This window comes from Perca fluviatilis, chromosome 5, assembly GCF_010015445.1.
Source record: "Perca fluviatilis chromosome 5, GENO_Pfluv_1.0, whole genome shotgun sequence".
Classification (NCBI taxonomy): Eukaryota; Metazoa; Chordata; class Actinopteri; order Perciformes; family Percidae; genus Perca; species Perca fluviatilis.
Window position 1 is genome coordinate 1031240 of NC_053116.1, and position 15706 is coordinate 1046945.

Below are 15706 nucleotides of genomic sequence, written 5' to 3' on the forward strand. Positions count from 1 at the left end.
GGCAAAAAGTTAGTCTGGAGCCCTGGTATATGCTGTACCAGTATGCTGACGTTGACTGAAAAAGATAGATTTGTGTTTCCTGCTGCTTGCGATCTAATTGGAGACTAACAGCCAATCAGAATTGACCTTTTAATTCTCTGATTGGTTGCCGCAGGTTTCTGCCGATGGCCCGCCAATTCGGGCATGGCTGTTGTGTAGTTTGGTGTCACATCAACAACAACTACTCGCAGCGCTTACTGATTTATTTTCTGTAAACGCACTGACTCTCTCTTTAACTTCTTCTATTCTTCACCTTTTGTCTTCTTCCCCACCCTTACCTTTATCCCATCACCTCCCTCTCTCTCTTGTTCCAGATATAAACCTGAACTCTCCTAACAAGGGCCTCGTCGTGGATCATTCAGACAGCTTGTCCGACGTGCCGGTTGAGGGGGCTGTGGAGGGGGCGGTGGGTAACGCAGCCAACCCTCTCCCGCCGGGCCTGACCGAGGAAGAGGCTGAGGAGCTCCGCACAGAGCTCACCAAGGTATGGCCCAGCTGCTCCCAAAATCGCCAGCTGTTCACATGTAACTGTAGGCTCGTCAAGTTGTGCGTTTTGGAAACATGTTTTAGAGTAGAGAGGAGGATTTTAATTTGAGACCGCAGTGGGCGATAAGCAGTAGTGTTTGTCAGTGGAATGCAACTATAGATTCACTTCTGGTAATATAGAAAAGAGAAGAGCTGCTGGCTAGAGACGGAGTTCGTCATGAGTAATGGCCCGGGGCCAGTAGAACAGTATGTTGGCCCAGTGACATTGTCACAGTCACGAGTCAGTTCCTTGTGATCGAGTGCTATAGGTGCAACACTAGTCAACGATAGCTTAGAAATGGAGTCCACCAAAGTCAATAAATGGCCGCCGGCACCTACCACAAAGAAACCACACGTGCTGGACATTTAAGCAGCGGCTGAACAGCAGCTTGAACCCAGCCAGGGCAAAGACCGGAGCTGCTGTCTGCTCTCCTCCTGGCAAAGAAATCTCCTAGCAGTGGGGAGGGAGGCGGAGAGAGACAGCAGTATGCTGATATTGATAGCTAGCTTACCACAAATCCAGCTGAACGGACTGAACTCATATTTGTAAATGCAGAATATGCTTTTGGGAAAATGTTATGTTGAAGACTGCATAGAGCACCATGAATGAAGAAGAAAGTCCCACTCTTAACTCTGTCTGATGGCTCCGTTGCGTTGTTAGGTGGAGGAGGAGATCAACACCCTGCGTCAGGTTTTGTCAGCCAAAGAGAGACACGCCACAGAGCTTAAGAGGAAACTTGGCCTCAGCCCGCTCACCGAACTCAAGCAGAACCTCACCAAGAGCTGGCAAGACGTACAGACCTCCAACGCGTATGTATTAATCAACATTTTAAAATGCACACCACCAACGTATGCTAAATGACAGCTCCTCAAGATTGTTTTTAAATGTTCAATCCCATAGAGAGGGTTAGCTCCTGTTTCCCAAGCTTTCTTAGTGGATTTTCTCTCTCTAAAAATCTAAACTTAAGCAATTTACATATGGGCCCTTTTGTAACTTGAGTTGGTAGAGCAAGGAGCCGCAGCACACTCTTCATAAAACCAGTAAGAATAAGATAATGATTTTGTTAGAAACACTACAGCTCCTGTTAGTCCTATCCAGCATTAGTGTGGACATTTAGCTTCAGGTACCAGAAGATGTTAATGTAATAGATTCATTTATGTTGAGTTTGAAAGCTTATTAGACGCCCAAGACATTGCACTACAATTTTTAATGGTCTGGAATTGTACCAAGGCGACGATTATTTTATTCTTCATTTTGGTGCAATAAACAGTAGAATCAACCCGTTGTTTCAAATTAATCCTCATGAATGTGCCCTTGCACAGTGGGTTACCAGATGACGTAGCATTAACCGGACAACCCTCCTTTTTTATGCCTCTGCATAGGCTACATCCGTGGCCGGCATTATGCTTTTTGGATTGTCCATTCCATTCTCATGAATGCGATGTATCAGGAATGCCGTGAGGGAATTTCTTTACATTTGGACTTAAGGATTAGAATTGGGTGGTCAAAGGTCACTGTCACCTCACATAACAGGTTTTTGGCCCAACTCAAGAATGGATACGCCAACTATGACAAAAGTTTACGTGAGGTGATGGATGTAAACTGTAGCTTTGTAATTGTGACTGGTTGGGGGAGGCATACAGCCGTGAGGTGGGAATTCCAGATTCTTGATGGATCCCTCTGTGGCCTCGTGGTTTTTGGTCTGAACACAGCCTTAGTGACTGCAGTGCAATTTAAAAAAAACCTTATCAGAGCTATAGTTGTTAAATGTTAAAGTGTACTTTATGTTTTGTCTTGGTAAAAAGATGAGGTGATCTAATTGTACTGTCCAATACAGTAGTAGATGCTCCTTTTAGTTTGGGAACAGAAAACCCCAGTATCATGATTTGGATTTTTAGAATGACAAAATAATAAAAAACGTCCATTGAACAGAGGCTACCTTTTTAAAAAAAGGGGCACATTTAAAGATAACCACCCCTGGGGAAAAAAAAAAATGATGTAAGCAAGATGGAAGAATAAACAAGGATAGTATTTTTTTTTGCTAGTGCAGTTTGGTTTGAAGATTGCCTTTTAAAGTGAACCTATTATATAGCATTTTCAGGTTGATGCTAGTATTTTGTTTTTTGTACTAGAACATGTTTACATGCTTTAATGTTCAAAACCCACTTTATGTTTCTCACACTGCCCATGGCTGCTGCAACTGTATTCACCCTCTGTCTGAGACGCTCTGTAGGAGCGCCTGTCTCTTTAAGCCCCCCTCCCGAAAAAGCTTTGATTGGTCAGCGCATAGCGTTGAGTGAGGCTCTGGTTCTCCGCTGTGTTGTTTCACTCTGGAGCCTGACACTGACTGCAACAAATATATAGCAGGACTTTGTACCGTGAAAAATCACCAATAAAGGCTTCTAAACCAAATACTACACAATGTGACCCGAAATTGGGGAGAAATTAACAACATTGGCCGCCAAGATAGATTACAGCTATCTGGCGTTATCATGCAGCTACTGTAGTTAGCAGTGGACACTAATACAATATAGCAGCACTTTCTACCGTCAAAAGGCTTTTTAACCCAAATACCACCCAACTGGACATGTTTCAGCAGTAATGTGACCTGGAATTGGGGGTGAATTTAACAACATTGGCAGCCCAGATGACATCTTTTACTGCCGTTGGCATGCAGCTACATGGACCATGTTAACACCGCAGTGGCTTAAAAAAAACAATCAAGTAGTTCCTGCCTGGAGCAGATGACCAATCGGAGAAGCCCAGCTTGGTGTTACGTGACACGAGCCACGTTTAACATGAAAATCCAACATTATAGATATGACAGAAAATACGGAAAAGCATAATAGATCCACTTTCAGATTGTTGTACACATTTTTACAACCAAATTTTTGCCCAAATGACTTTAAAGACCGTCCATTGAGATAATTGAGCACTCCCTGCAGACTTTGCTCTGATCGGAACAGCTTCATCAGGAAGAGCCAGTCGCACAATGACTCACCCTGTGGTGACACATCCAGGCTACTCGAGTCTTTAGATCATTGTCTGCAGAGCTTTACGTCACACAGGATTACAGGTGACTGGAGCAGAGACAAAGGTGCTGCATTATCAGATATAATCATTTTTAAAGATGTCATGATGATTGTTAATAAAGAGTCACAGAAGGGGAACAAATATTTATCTGCAGTTTTTCATTTTATGGTAATTCTTTTTTTTCAACAGTTTAAAATTTAAATGTAATGATTTAACATCATCAGACCGGTTTTGTTTGTCACTGTGTGCTGTGGTTACTAATCTCAGCGAGGGTTGGGTGCTAGAGACCCAATCGGGTCTCTAGCACCGGTGCCGGTGCCTTAACGACTGGTATCTACCGGACCGAATAGCGATGCGGATTTCGGTGCCTCATTTTGGTGCCACTGATATGCCTACACTTCTCTCTGATGCTCTGAAACAGACGTTAGAGGCAACAGAAACATCGCTGCATGTCACGCAAGTTAACACTACACTCGGCAGCAGGTAATGTTAGCCTACCGTTAGCTAGCAGCTGGAGTAAACGCGGTTAAAATGCTGACAGCTAAACGGTGTAAAAGTGTGACTGTATTTCACTGGAGAGGATTCCAACCGCGGGGCTTTAAGCAGTCTGCCGCTGCCGTTGTTGGAAAAACACAGATGGTGTGTTCACTTGAAGCTCGGCAGCCTCGTGGTGCATTCAAAGTTATTGTAAACAGACATTAAGTTTTACATTTTATTTTGGTGCTTATGCAGACGATTAGGTGGGCATTTAGGTGAGTTTTTAATGTATTAAATATAAAATCTAACCTCTCTTAATTATATTTTGTCAGGATCAAACAGCTTTGTCTGACTCATGAATAATGATTTTCTCTGGCTGAACTAACTCCTCTCATATTATCTCAAAAATATAAATGATACAAATGAATGCACTTAGATTCAGTACACACGGATAATACTTTGAAGAGATTTCAATTGTCCACTTTGTGACCCACACTATAAAGTATATATTAATCACCTACGCTGTGTTAAATGAGAATCAAATTCCAAATGAAGTAAAGGTTTTGTGTCTCTAGATGAGGCTTTCGTATCCCAGTCACAAATATCTCCCAACATGACCGTGCTAATGCATTTTGCAACAAACGGCAAAACCCAACCGTTAACAGAGCAATGATTTGACTCTACATTATGATGACAGAGAGAAGCATGCAGGAGTAACAACACATTTTTATTTTAAATATTGCATACACTTAAACTGATTGGTTATTGAATTAGGGTTGCACGATATGAGGAAAAAATGCGTTAACGATATCACTCGCGATAAATAAACACAGATATTAAAATGTACTCAGTTCTGCATTTCTGCTGCTTGAAGTATTCTTCTACAATGGAACAAATCGCTTGTTGGATGGATGGATGGATGGAGTTGAAAACTGTCCATACAGACAAAAAGACAGCGTGGTGTATTGACCATACAGGCAAGCTAGCGAAATGGGCAGGTGGCTAATATAGCCAGTAAGGGAGTCAAACAGTGCCAATCAGTCCAGTCCAGGGTAGTCCAGTCATGACAATTTAAAAAAAAAAAAAAAAAAAGATATATTGTGCAGCCCTATCTTTAATGTTGTCTGTTTTTAGGTGTCTAAAATGTGTTTAGCTGCTGTCCCCGTCCACCGCAGGACATTGCTTAGCTTCTGTGTCGGTACTCCTGCCTGCTTCTCCAAACTGGGGGAGTGCTGACCCCCATCTACTGGAGCTAACACACTGACTATGGAGAAGCAGCTCATACAACCACACTTCAAAATGTCTGAACTATCGCTTTAAAAAATAATCACATTATGAAGACAATGTTTGGCCAGTTGTAACTCAATGTAAAACAACCACAGTGCTTTGAGAGTTTTTTATTTAAATTTTCTTACCCTGACTTCCTCTTTGAGCCAGCTCCCTTTAAGGCCCTGACCCACCAACCCGACGGCCGACCGTCGGCAGAATAGGCAGTCGGACTGATCAGTCGGCTCCCGAGGTCCAAAAGTGCCTCAGAACACACTGAAGTGAAGCCGCCTGGAGCGTACGTTCTGTGCATGCGCGAGATGTAATACAAAAAAATTAAAACCGGAAATGTCGAACGTGTCACGTGGGTCTTGCTTCTCTAGCCGACCGATAATGGTGAATACGATCTCCTGTTTTATGTTTGTGAAAACATGTTAAGCAAGAAATAGGCTGTGCAGTTGCTGAATCTGTCTTCATTTCAGATCAACAAGTCAGTTTAAAAGATTTTCGTCAGATTTTGAGAGGTGTTCGTCACTCATTCCGCTCGCCATTTCCCGGGTTAGCACTCCACCAATCAGATTGGTCATTGAGTCCGACTGCCCGCCCTCCGACCCAGCAAGTCAGCTCGGCCAAAATGGATGCCGACGGCTCCTCCGACTCTCGACGGTACGGAACACACCGAACAGACTCAAGTCACCGACCTCGCCAGACTGTCAGACGGCCGATTATGGGGTTGGTGTGTCAGGGCCTCTAGTCCTTCCTGAAGCTCCACAGTGTCTCTGTTTCTAGCTATTTGAGAACCACTGAGAAACTGGGCGAGTGGAATGAGAGAGTTACCAGCTTGGATCTGTGAGTCTATGCACTGTTTGCTGCTCGCTCACCAGTGATGTTCTGGGCTTCTGCTGTGGTGTTTGCTCTCTCACGCTCCGACTGCTACTCACTCTCTCTCCTTCTCCGTTCTCACCTTCCAGCCATGTTTGATAACACTTACATTGCAACCGTCGGTGTTTAACTTCATGTCTGTTAGAGGGGCTAACATTTGTCTGTAGTCTGGGATGCTCTAAAGGAATGCTTCCAAATGAATTTGTCAAAAAGCAGTATTTCCTGTAACTGACACTGTCTTGGGTACATTTTCATAGATGATGGATTTGGTAGTTTGTTAGCAAGTGTCTTTGAGGTTGTTTGGTGCTTTCCTGGGTCTGAGGAACCTACGCTGATTGTGTGTGTGTGTGTGTGTGTGTGTGTGTGTGTGTGTGTGTGTGTGTGTGTGTGTGTGTTCTAACCACTGTTACATATGCACCTGATTCAGTTTGTCCACTGTGACCTGTGACTCACCTTTATGGCCCTTACCCACTGCTAGTTGTACGCCTTTAGTGTTTAATCAGATTTTTGCTGTAGTCTGAGACGTGGCAGGATTGCTTTAATGGAAGTCAGTACTGACGTGAAGTTGGAGCCACAGGACTAATTTCTGACACTTAACTTTTCTGTTATCATATACATACTGTACATATGTATCATTATCTGTTTTCTGTCTCTTCAGTTTTCTGTCTCTCCCTCTGTCCCATCGGTATCATTCATCAGGTTTTTTTTTCTGGTGTCCTCTCTTCCTCCGTCCAGAAGTGATGACACATGTCCTCTACTTCCTCTCAAATTCAACATTCAAAAATACATAAAGCTTTCTCAGATGCTTCCTCTCTGCTTGTATTACCAATGTCCAGGCTGAAAGCCGACACTGTGTTCTGATTCGGCATTTGAGTTCGCTAAAGAAAAAGCCACAGTCGAGGAGGTTTGTGCAGAGAAAGGGTTTAGCATTATAAGCCAAGGTTGTAGTATACTAATCCCACCCAATGCTATTTAGTTTGTCTGGCAGCCTTTCTGGCAGGACAACAAGGCAACAAACGATACTTTTTAGTCGGTTTGTTTACATAGGCGGCACAAATTGACTTATTTATGTATCAAAAAATAACGCTCCGGTTATGTAATGACTTCAGCCTGACGGCTGATTGGCACAAAATAGAAAAACGGCAACATTGTAATATAATTTCATTGTAACCAGTGTTCAGCTGATGGCTGTAAGTAATTAGCCATGTTGATGGACGGATTATGAGACAATGGGGCCCTTGGGCACGGAGATGTAAAGTAGGATTTAAGATTTTTTTTATTTACTTTCCCGTGGAGCAGAAGCACACTATCCTGGGAAATCCCGGGATATTGACTTGTTTTTAAGGTATAACTTCAGCTACCGCATTGTACATTATTCAAACACTAAATGCAACAAGGAGAAATGTGCATAAACCTATGGGTTCCCAACCTGACTGCTTTAGGGTATTAATAATTATTAAAGGTGCAGTAGGTAAGACTAATAAAACTACCTTTCTGTCATATTAGCTTTAACTGAGCCTATGTTCCAGTAGAACTACATGAAGCAAGTCATTTAAAATAAATCCAGCTCCTCTGGCTCCACCTACAGCTTGGAGTGGGATTTGCAAATATCCACAGCTCCCTGTTCAGATGCACCAATCAGGGCCAGGGGGGGTGTCTAACTGTTCAGATGAACCAATCAGGGCCAGGGGGAGGTGTCTAACTGCATGCCAATCACTGCTCATGCACACACATTAATTCTCCCTTGTGGGGGGAGGGGCTTAGGAGACCGTTTTGGGCTTTAGCGGAAAGGGGGGGGAGGGATTGAGAAGTTGTCGATGTTAAAAAATGTTGGCTATGTCCTGGATCTTCCCAATATAACGGATTGCACCGTTGCTGCATCCGGGGTTTAGTGCTGCCCAAAATCCACCTTTCCCAAAATAGATGGCCGTTGTAGCCAGACCATTATCGAGCGCTGACTATGCGCAGTGGAGATAAATCTGGCAATGCAAGGCTACCTGTGATCGGTCTGTCTAATCAGTTTCCCTGGATTAAAGCCTGATGTAAAATGCTGTGATGTTGGTTGAAAATCTGAACTTCAGTATTTAGCTCATGTTGGAGAGAAAGAGAGTCCAACTCCTTTTTTCAGAGCCTCCTGCCACTGCAGAGCCAAGCTGCCACTCCTCTCCATGAATATTTTACAAAATACTGTCAGACAATATATGAACTATTGTAGAATACCTGAAGTGGAGCTATTCAGCTCCATCACCAGAGACAGCCTCAAGACTGGACTTAACCGAAGGTGAGAGAGGGTGGTCGGGGTTATCCACGCTAGATAGCGGTGTGTTCAATGACCTCCTCTCCACCACAGCTTCAAATGTGTCCTGTTTGCAGCCACTACTGGTTTGCCAGCCTTCCTGATCAGTTACGATGTTTCTGTACTGCTGCTGAAAGAATCCAGCGAGAACAAAATGAAACGAGTGAGTTTTCTGCTGTGAGGTCTGAAGCTAATGGAATTTTCCATGTGGCTGCCGTCCGATAGGAACTGGATTGGCTAGCTCGCTCAGCTAGTTGCTCTTGACTTTTACACATGCATTTGCAAACAGCACACTGGTCCTGGTTTGTGGCATTTGTTGTACTTTTGCACGTGGGAATAGACTTACTTGCCTGCTCGCACATTTCTCCCACTCTTGGTCTTTCAGTTATGTTTGTTCACACAGCCAGAATAATTGTGGATTATTACACTTTTGCCAAGAATAGCAGAAACACAAGCAGGCAGGCACATTAGTCTTGGTGTAGGCCAGTTCACGCAAAACATAATTCCAAGCAGAGAACAGGAAATGTACGCGTTTGTGTGTCTTACCCACACACGTGCGCATGTGCCCTGGTCGTGCCTGGCGACCAGACGGGTTGCTGCATGAACGAGTGGGAGTAGAGGAAAGGAATGTGTGCGAGAGGGCCGGAGGGGAAGAGATGGTGTGTGTGTGAGAGAGAGAGAGAGAGAGAGAGAGACTCAGTGGGTTGCCATGAAAACAAGTGGGTGGAGAGAGTCATTTGTCAGTGGTGCTCAGTTTTTAACTCTGTTAAGTGTGATGACAGTACAATTTAGAGAGGGGTAAGAGAAAGTAAATCTCAACACCATCACTAGGCATGTATGTACTGAGCAACCCAGTTACTTCCAGTATGTGACGACAGCAAACCTTTGTTAGTCTTGTGCTCTTCTCTTTCTACATCATTTATACAATTAATTTCAACTGTGGTTCGGTTTCTCCAAATGAATCCTTGAGAAAGAATCATCCGGACGTAAAGGAGACAAAACCCCTTATTCTATTGAAACAAATGCAGCAGTTAACCAGTGAAGTGGTGTATGGATGAACGGTGTAATGCGACGGGCTGGTGTGTATGAAGTCATTGTGCTGTACAGTAAGCAGCATTGTGCTGATGCAAGTCAGAACATAGAGACTGGCCTTGTTTGGAGCACTGTCGTCTATAAGAAGAGAGCTGTCTCCACTAATTGTAATAGTGTTATAGTGGCTTTTATCATTTGACATGTTGAATTAGGGCTGGGCCATATGCAGGAAATCAGATATCACAATATTTTTGACCAAATACCTCAATGTCAATGTTGTGACGATATTGTAGGGTTGACAATTGTTGCATTGACAAAATATCTTCACACTTAGATTTTAGATCAATAATCATCAATAATGTGGATATAATGGCTAAGTGGGGAAAAGGTAAATAATAGAACAGCTACAACAGTCTGCATCTCCTCTACTGTGTGCATGAAGGTGTAGTCCCACTTGCACCAGCCCGCAAATATTTGCTCCATCTCTTACTTATGATATCAGCTGTTTTTGGTGGGCTCCACTCCCTGAGTCAGCTGGAGTAAATGCTAAGGTGCCGTCCTGTTGTTGCTTGCTGGGTTTGAGTTTGTCATATTATACTTTCAGCATATCTTTTTTTTTAGAATGCAGTACCTGTGAGGCTATTCTGGACAGCTGAATTATTATTAGCGGTTATTAGTGTTATTAGTACTAGTAGTCTGATTCCATTATAGCAGTTACACAGGTAGTAAAGGAATATGGATGGGTGAGTGCACACTCTAGTTTTTTTTATAATGGTTTATCACCATTGCTGTTATGGCCGATAACCAATATTTACTGATGTCAATATTCTCTGTATACATTTTTTTTATGATCATCACATTCTGTACGTACTGAAAAAAAAATCATGCTGAATTTGAAAAAGTAATGTCTTCCTTCCCATAAATCATAGATTAGATGTACATGTTAGAAAACACAAGTAACTAACTAAGTTTTAGGCTATTTTCTGACATGTAGCAAGTGTATTAACTTGACAAAAGTCCAGTTGAACTCACATCTGATGAAAAAATGACTAACATCGGCTGATATCGATATCATTGCTGGTATATCGTGCATTCCTACTAAATTCTGCTGAAGTGTAAACCGTTTCCCATCACACTGACCTCATTTTGTGTGTGGGTCATATTCAGTCTCCTGCAGTTCAAAAATCTATTTTTATTTTCTTAAATCATGCTCTTACATTCATTTTAGTTCTTCTTATTCTGTAGCAAGATGTCAAGTGATAATGTTATAGTTTTAGAATAGGCTTTTTTCCATCATTGAAAATATGGGGGAGACAACCAATGTTTGGTTGTATTAATCCTATGATTTTACGTTGTGTTATGACGTTAACACTTTCATTTCTCCTGTTCACCCCTTGTGGAAAAGCAAAATCTTCACATATTGTTTGAAGGCAAAAAGCCTTTAACCCTCCTGTTGTCCTCTGGTCAAATTTGACCCGTTTACAAAAACTTTCTATATCAGAACTATGACAAAAGAATGTTGAAAAAAGTGACAAATGTTGGAAAAAGCTACAAAAACACAGGGAAAAAATGGACAAAAACATTTTTTATTTTTATTTTTTAAACGCTGAAATAAGTGACCAAAACAATTGGAAAAAGTGACAAAAATCCCATGAAATGCATCACCAAAGGTGACAAAAACTTGTTATAATTGACCTGCTGCCCTTTGCCTTTGTTGTCCCCCCATCTCTCTCCCACCTTTCTTGTCTATCCACTGTCACTATAATAATGGGGGGGGGGGAAAACCCAAAATAATCTTTTTAAAAAACAAAAATCAATAAAGATTAGCAGCTGTACAACCCTGTAATTGTACTGACCTGTGTTGTGCTCTACTGTACTGTGAGTGTGTGTCTCTTATCCTGCTGTTGTGTCTTCAGATATCTGTCTGCCTCAGCCACTTTGGATGACATTGCCCGCTCTGAAGCGTGAGTTGACCCTTCTCTTTTGTGTTCTTGTTCAGTTTTTGTACATGGGCTAAGGTTTCTTTAAATTTTGGTTTGCTTTTTGGAGAGTCTCTCTCTCTCTCTCTCTCTCTCTCTCTCTCTCTCTCTCTCTCTCTCTCTCTCTCTCTCTCTCTCTCTCTCTCTCTCTCTCTTTCTTTTTGATTATCCATCTTTGTTTTTCTTCATGCTGTTATGGTGTGGCTGTTGACTTCAGGAAATTTGTTCTGAAATTTTAGTTTCATAACAACTAAAACCTCCTTATTTTTGAAATGAGCACTGCTTAAATAAGATAAGAGAGACTTTATTAATCCCACACTGGGGAAATTCCTGTACTACAGCAGCTCAAAAGAAAAACAACGTACACACATCCGACTAACACAAATACACATTGAGTAGACATAGGGGACTGCAGATGGAAACTAGCATTAGCTAACTCTGGTACAAAACATCTTTTCGTAAGATTAATGTATTTTGTACATTGTCCCTGACAAATAAAACAAATTAAATAAATAAATAGGAGGAAAAATATACAAAGTATAAGAAATGAAAAAAAAAGAATTAGATATAATTATAGTAATAAAACAAACATATTTACACAATAAACACCCTTATATAACCAGATGGTATATGAACACAGATATACAGATGAATAGAAATGAAATATTGCACAGTTGGAGGTAACACAGTGATAAATAAATAAGCGTAGTGCAGAATATTGTCCAGTGATGGCTCATATTGCAGAAACAGCTAGCAGTGATGAAATGGTATACACTTCTGCGAGTGTGCCTTTAGTGTGGAAGGTCAGCCATGTTGATGGACACTGTTGGGTGTGTTGGTTCTCAGCCACGCCCACTTATCTCCAAAGTTGGATTTGCTCAGCCTCTGTGGACCCTCTGCCGCGGAGACTTGCTGTGGGTCTGGGTGGGTCAGCTGATCCTGATGCTGGCTTTCACCCAAGATGTGATGCCAGTGCACGTTGTTCTTTGTGCATACAGCCTGTCAGGGAGTGTTTATTAGCCTTTTGGTTGTTTTTGCCAGTTTGGATGTTTTTGATTGGTACATATTTCTGAGCATTTGGTTGTATTGGGATCAGAATACTTCACTGATCCCCCTCAGAGGGGGGGGCGGGTGTATATATTTGTGTGTGTGAATGAAAATTTTTGTCTCATTTTCATTGAAAAATATTAAAATGAAAATGATTGTAGTTTTTGCGAGGATCTGTACCAAACAAAGGATTTTTTTCAGATTTTTAAAGATCATTTTTTGGAGGCTTTTCCCTTTATTCAATAGTGACAGTGGATAGACAAGACAGGGGGAGAGGGGATGACACACAGCAAAGGACAGCAGGTCGGATTCGAACCTGGGCCGCTGCAAAGGACTCAGCCTACGTGAATGGTTAGACACGTGTTTTGCCTTTAACAAATATTGCGCCGCAATTTTTTTTGTATGGGAAACACTATATGTAACCCCCACTGTAAGCCATGGGATTTGTCAGCATGATTGTGCTATCATGCACTCTTCCATCTCAGTGAAATAAACCATGCTCGCCACCATCCCACGCTCTTTGGCTGCAGTGGGACATGCTGAATCATAGCTGCCATTAATACTGCTGGGGGTTCTCTCCGTGCTTCTGTAATCTGACATGAACTAACTCTTCTTAGAAACGGCAGAGGCTGGAAAAAGGAATCCCTTCTGCTTGTTGTAAATGATCGTAAGCTGTCAAATGTTGGCGTACTTTTTTCTCCATACACCAGCCTTTTGGCACTTTGTTGCTGTGGCCTACATTCCTGTGACTGTATTTCTGTGTGAGTACCCATTTGGGTGGTGAATACTGCACTTTTTATTTGTTGGGTGAAGCAGTAACTTAAATCTGTTAGCTTTTGTGTTTTACTGTGGTCAAATGGTTTGGGCTAATTTACCTCCTGTCTCTTTCACCCCCCCCCCGTCCATCTCCCTCTCCCATCCATCTGCCTTGTTTTTCTCCATTTTGTTTCTTTCTGCTCGCCGTCTGTCTTTTCTTTCCTCTATCCATCCTCCTTCCCTCTTTCTCGCTGTGCTGTCCTCTTTACCTTCTCTTTTCCCTCCTGTCACCATCCTACATCTTTCTTTTTCATTCCTTCTCAATCCTATGGCCTCCTCCTCTTCATTCTTCTTTGTTCCATTGTTCTCTTTCCATTCTCCTGTTCCCTCCTTCCCTTCATCCTTCCACCCATTCATCTCTCTTTCTTTCTTTTCTTTCTCTCTCTCTCTCTCTCTCTCTCTCTCTCTCTCTGTCTCTGTCTCTGTCTCTCTCTCTCTCTCTCTCTCTCTCTCTCTCTCTCTCTCTCTCTCTCTCTCTCTCCCTCTCCCTCCCTCCTCTCTGCAGATACAAGAAGACTCAGGAGACTCTTTCCCAGGCGGGACAGAAGACTAGTGCAGCTCTCACTACAGTGGGCACGGTCATCAGCAAGAGACTGGGCGACATGAGGTATGATGCGGCAGAGCCAAAATGGCCGACACTCGGGCTAGCCGACAAGAACAAATGAGCGGAGTGGTATGATCCCAAGCCTTGGATATCCTACAAAAGATCCATATTTTATTCTGGAACAAGAGAGTGAAGTAGATGGTTTGAGTATTTGAAAATGTATCAAGGTTATATGCTTGCATTTCACAGCTGCATATACACACAACACCACCAAATACACAAGCGCACTGCAAATACGCTGAAAGCGATGCAAAGAAAGTACATCCATTCCCAGAAAAAGCAAATGAAGGGGTAAGATTAAATTGCAGTCGTTTGGCCCCGGCTCAGTATCCTGTATTTGTCTCCACTCCATTCCTTCCACTGTTCCATTTCCTCTCCTTCCTTACTCCACCCATCTTTAATCATCCATCCACTCCATCTTTCCTCTTTCCATTCCACCTCCTTCTTTCCTTCTATTATGTGTATCTTCCTTTCTCCTCTATAATCTTTCCATTGCCTCCATTCCTCCACCTTTATTTTCACTATTTCTCTATATTCATGTCCACTCCACCATTTCTCTTCCATCTCTCTCTCTCCTTAACTCCCTTCTTTGTCCAATTCCATTCTATTCACCTCATTCAAATCCCTCCAACCAAATATTCCTTTCCTAAATCTCCTATTATATCCATTCATTTCCTTCCACCATCCATCTTTTCTGTCTTCCATTCCATATATTTCCATTCCATCCACCATTCCATTCCATTCCTTTCCTTCCATTATGTCCTTTCAATTACTACTACCCCTTCTTTCTTATATTCATCTTTCTATCTATTATATTTCCATTTCTATTCCATTATTTGTTTTTTTTGTCTGTTTATGTCTACCATATCCATTCCCTATTCTTCATATTTCTTTCATGTCCATTTCCACACTGCTTCCTGGTCACCGTATCTTTCTTTATCTACTTCATTTCATTTCCCCTCCACTGTGTTTGTGTCCTTCTACTACTTCTCTCTCTGTCTCTCTCCTCTACCTTTCATTCCATCCTCCTCCTCTCCGTCTCTTTCTACCCCTTCCTACAAGCCTTTTCTTCTTTTCCTGCTCCACTCTTTTTTTTCTCTACCATACATTCTCCTTCCATGTTCCTTCTGTGCCTTTTATGTGCTTTTCTTTTTTTCTCTTTTTTCTCTCTCCATTGTTCTCTCTCTCTCTCTGCTCTCTTTTCCTCTCTCCTGCTCTCTTCCTCTCTCTCTCTCTCCTCTCTCCTGTCTCTGTGTCTCTCTCTCTCTCTCTCTGTGTCTCTGTGGTGTGCATGTGTGCTGCGTGTCGTGTGTGTGTGTGTGTGTGGGGCCGTGTGTGTGTGCTGTGTGTGTGTGTGGTGTGGTGTGTCTGGTGTGTGTCTCTGCTCTCTCTCTCTCTTTTCCTCTGCTGTCTGTGTGCGTGTGTGTGTGCTGTGTGTCTCTCTCTGTGTCTTCTCTGTCTCTCTGTCTCTCTCTCTTCTCTCTGTCTCTCTCTCTGTCTCTCTGTGTGTCTCTCTCTCTCTCTCTCTCTCTGTCTCTGTGTCTTTTGTGTGTGTGTGTGCTGTGTGTGTGTGGGGGGTGTGTGTGGTGTGTGTGTGTGTGTTGTGTGTGTGTGTGTGTGTGTATGTATGTGTGTGTGTGTGTGTGTGTTGGTGTGATGATGTGTGTGTGTGTGTGTGTGTATGTATGTGGTGTGTGATTAGTGTGGCA

At 42.5% G+C, this 15706-nt stretch overlaps 1 protein-coding gene across 2 annotated transcripts in view; it reads left to right on the top strand.

Annotated features, from left to right (window-relative positions):
• Positions 1-14000, top strand: part of LOC120558589 (tumor protein D54-like) — a gene marked incomplete at its 3' end in the record, with an annotated part of 29852 nt that extends 15852 nt beyond the window's left edge. The window contains 4 exon segments of one of the 2 annotated variants that reach the window (XM_039799636.1): positions 354-523; positions 1226-1374; positions 11468-11515; positions 13899-14000. In XM_039799636.1, coding sequence (XP_039655570.1) covers positions 354-523; positions 1226-1374; positions 11468-11515; positions 13899-14000 — 469 coding nt within the window. 2 annotated transcript variants of the gene reach the window in all.
• Between the last annotated feature and the right edge of the window lie 1706 nt (positions 14001-15706).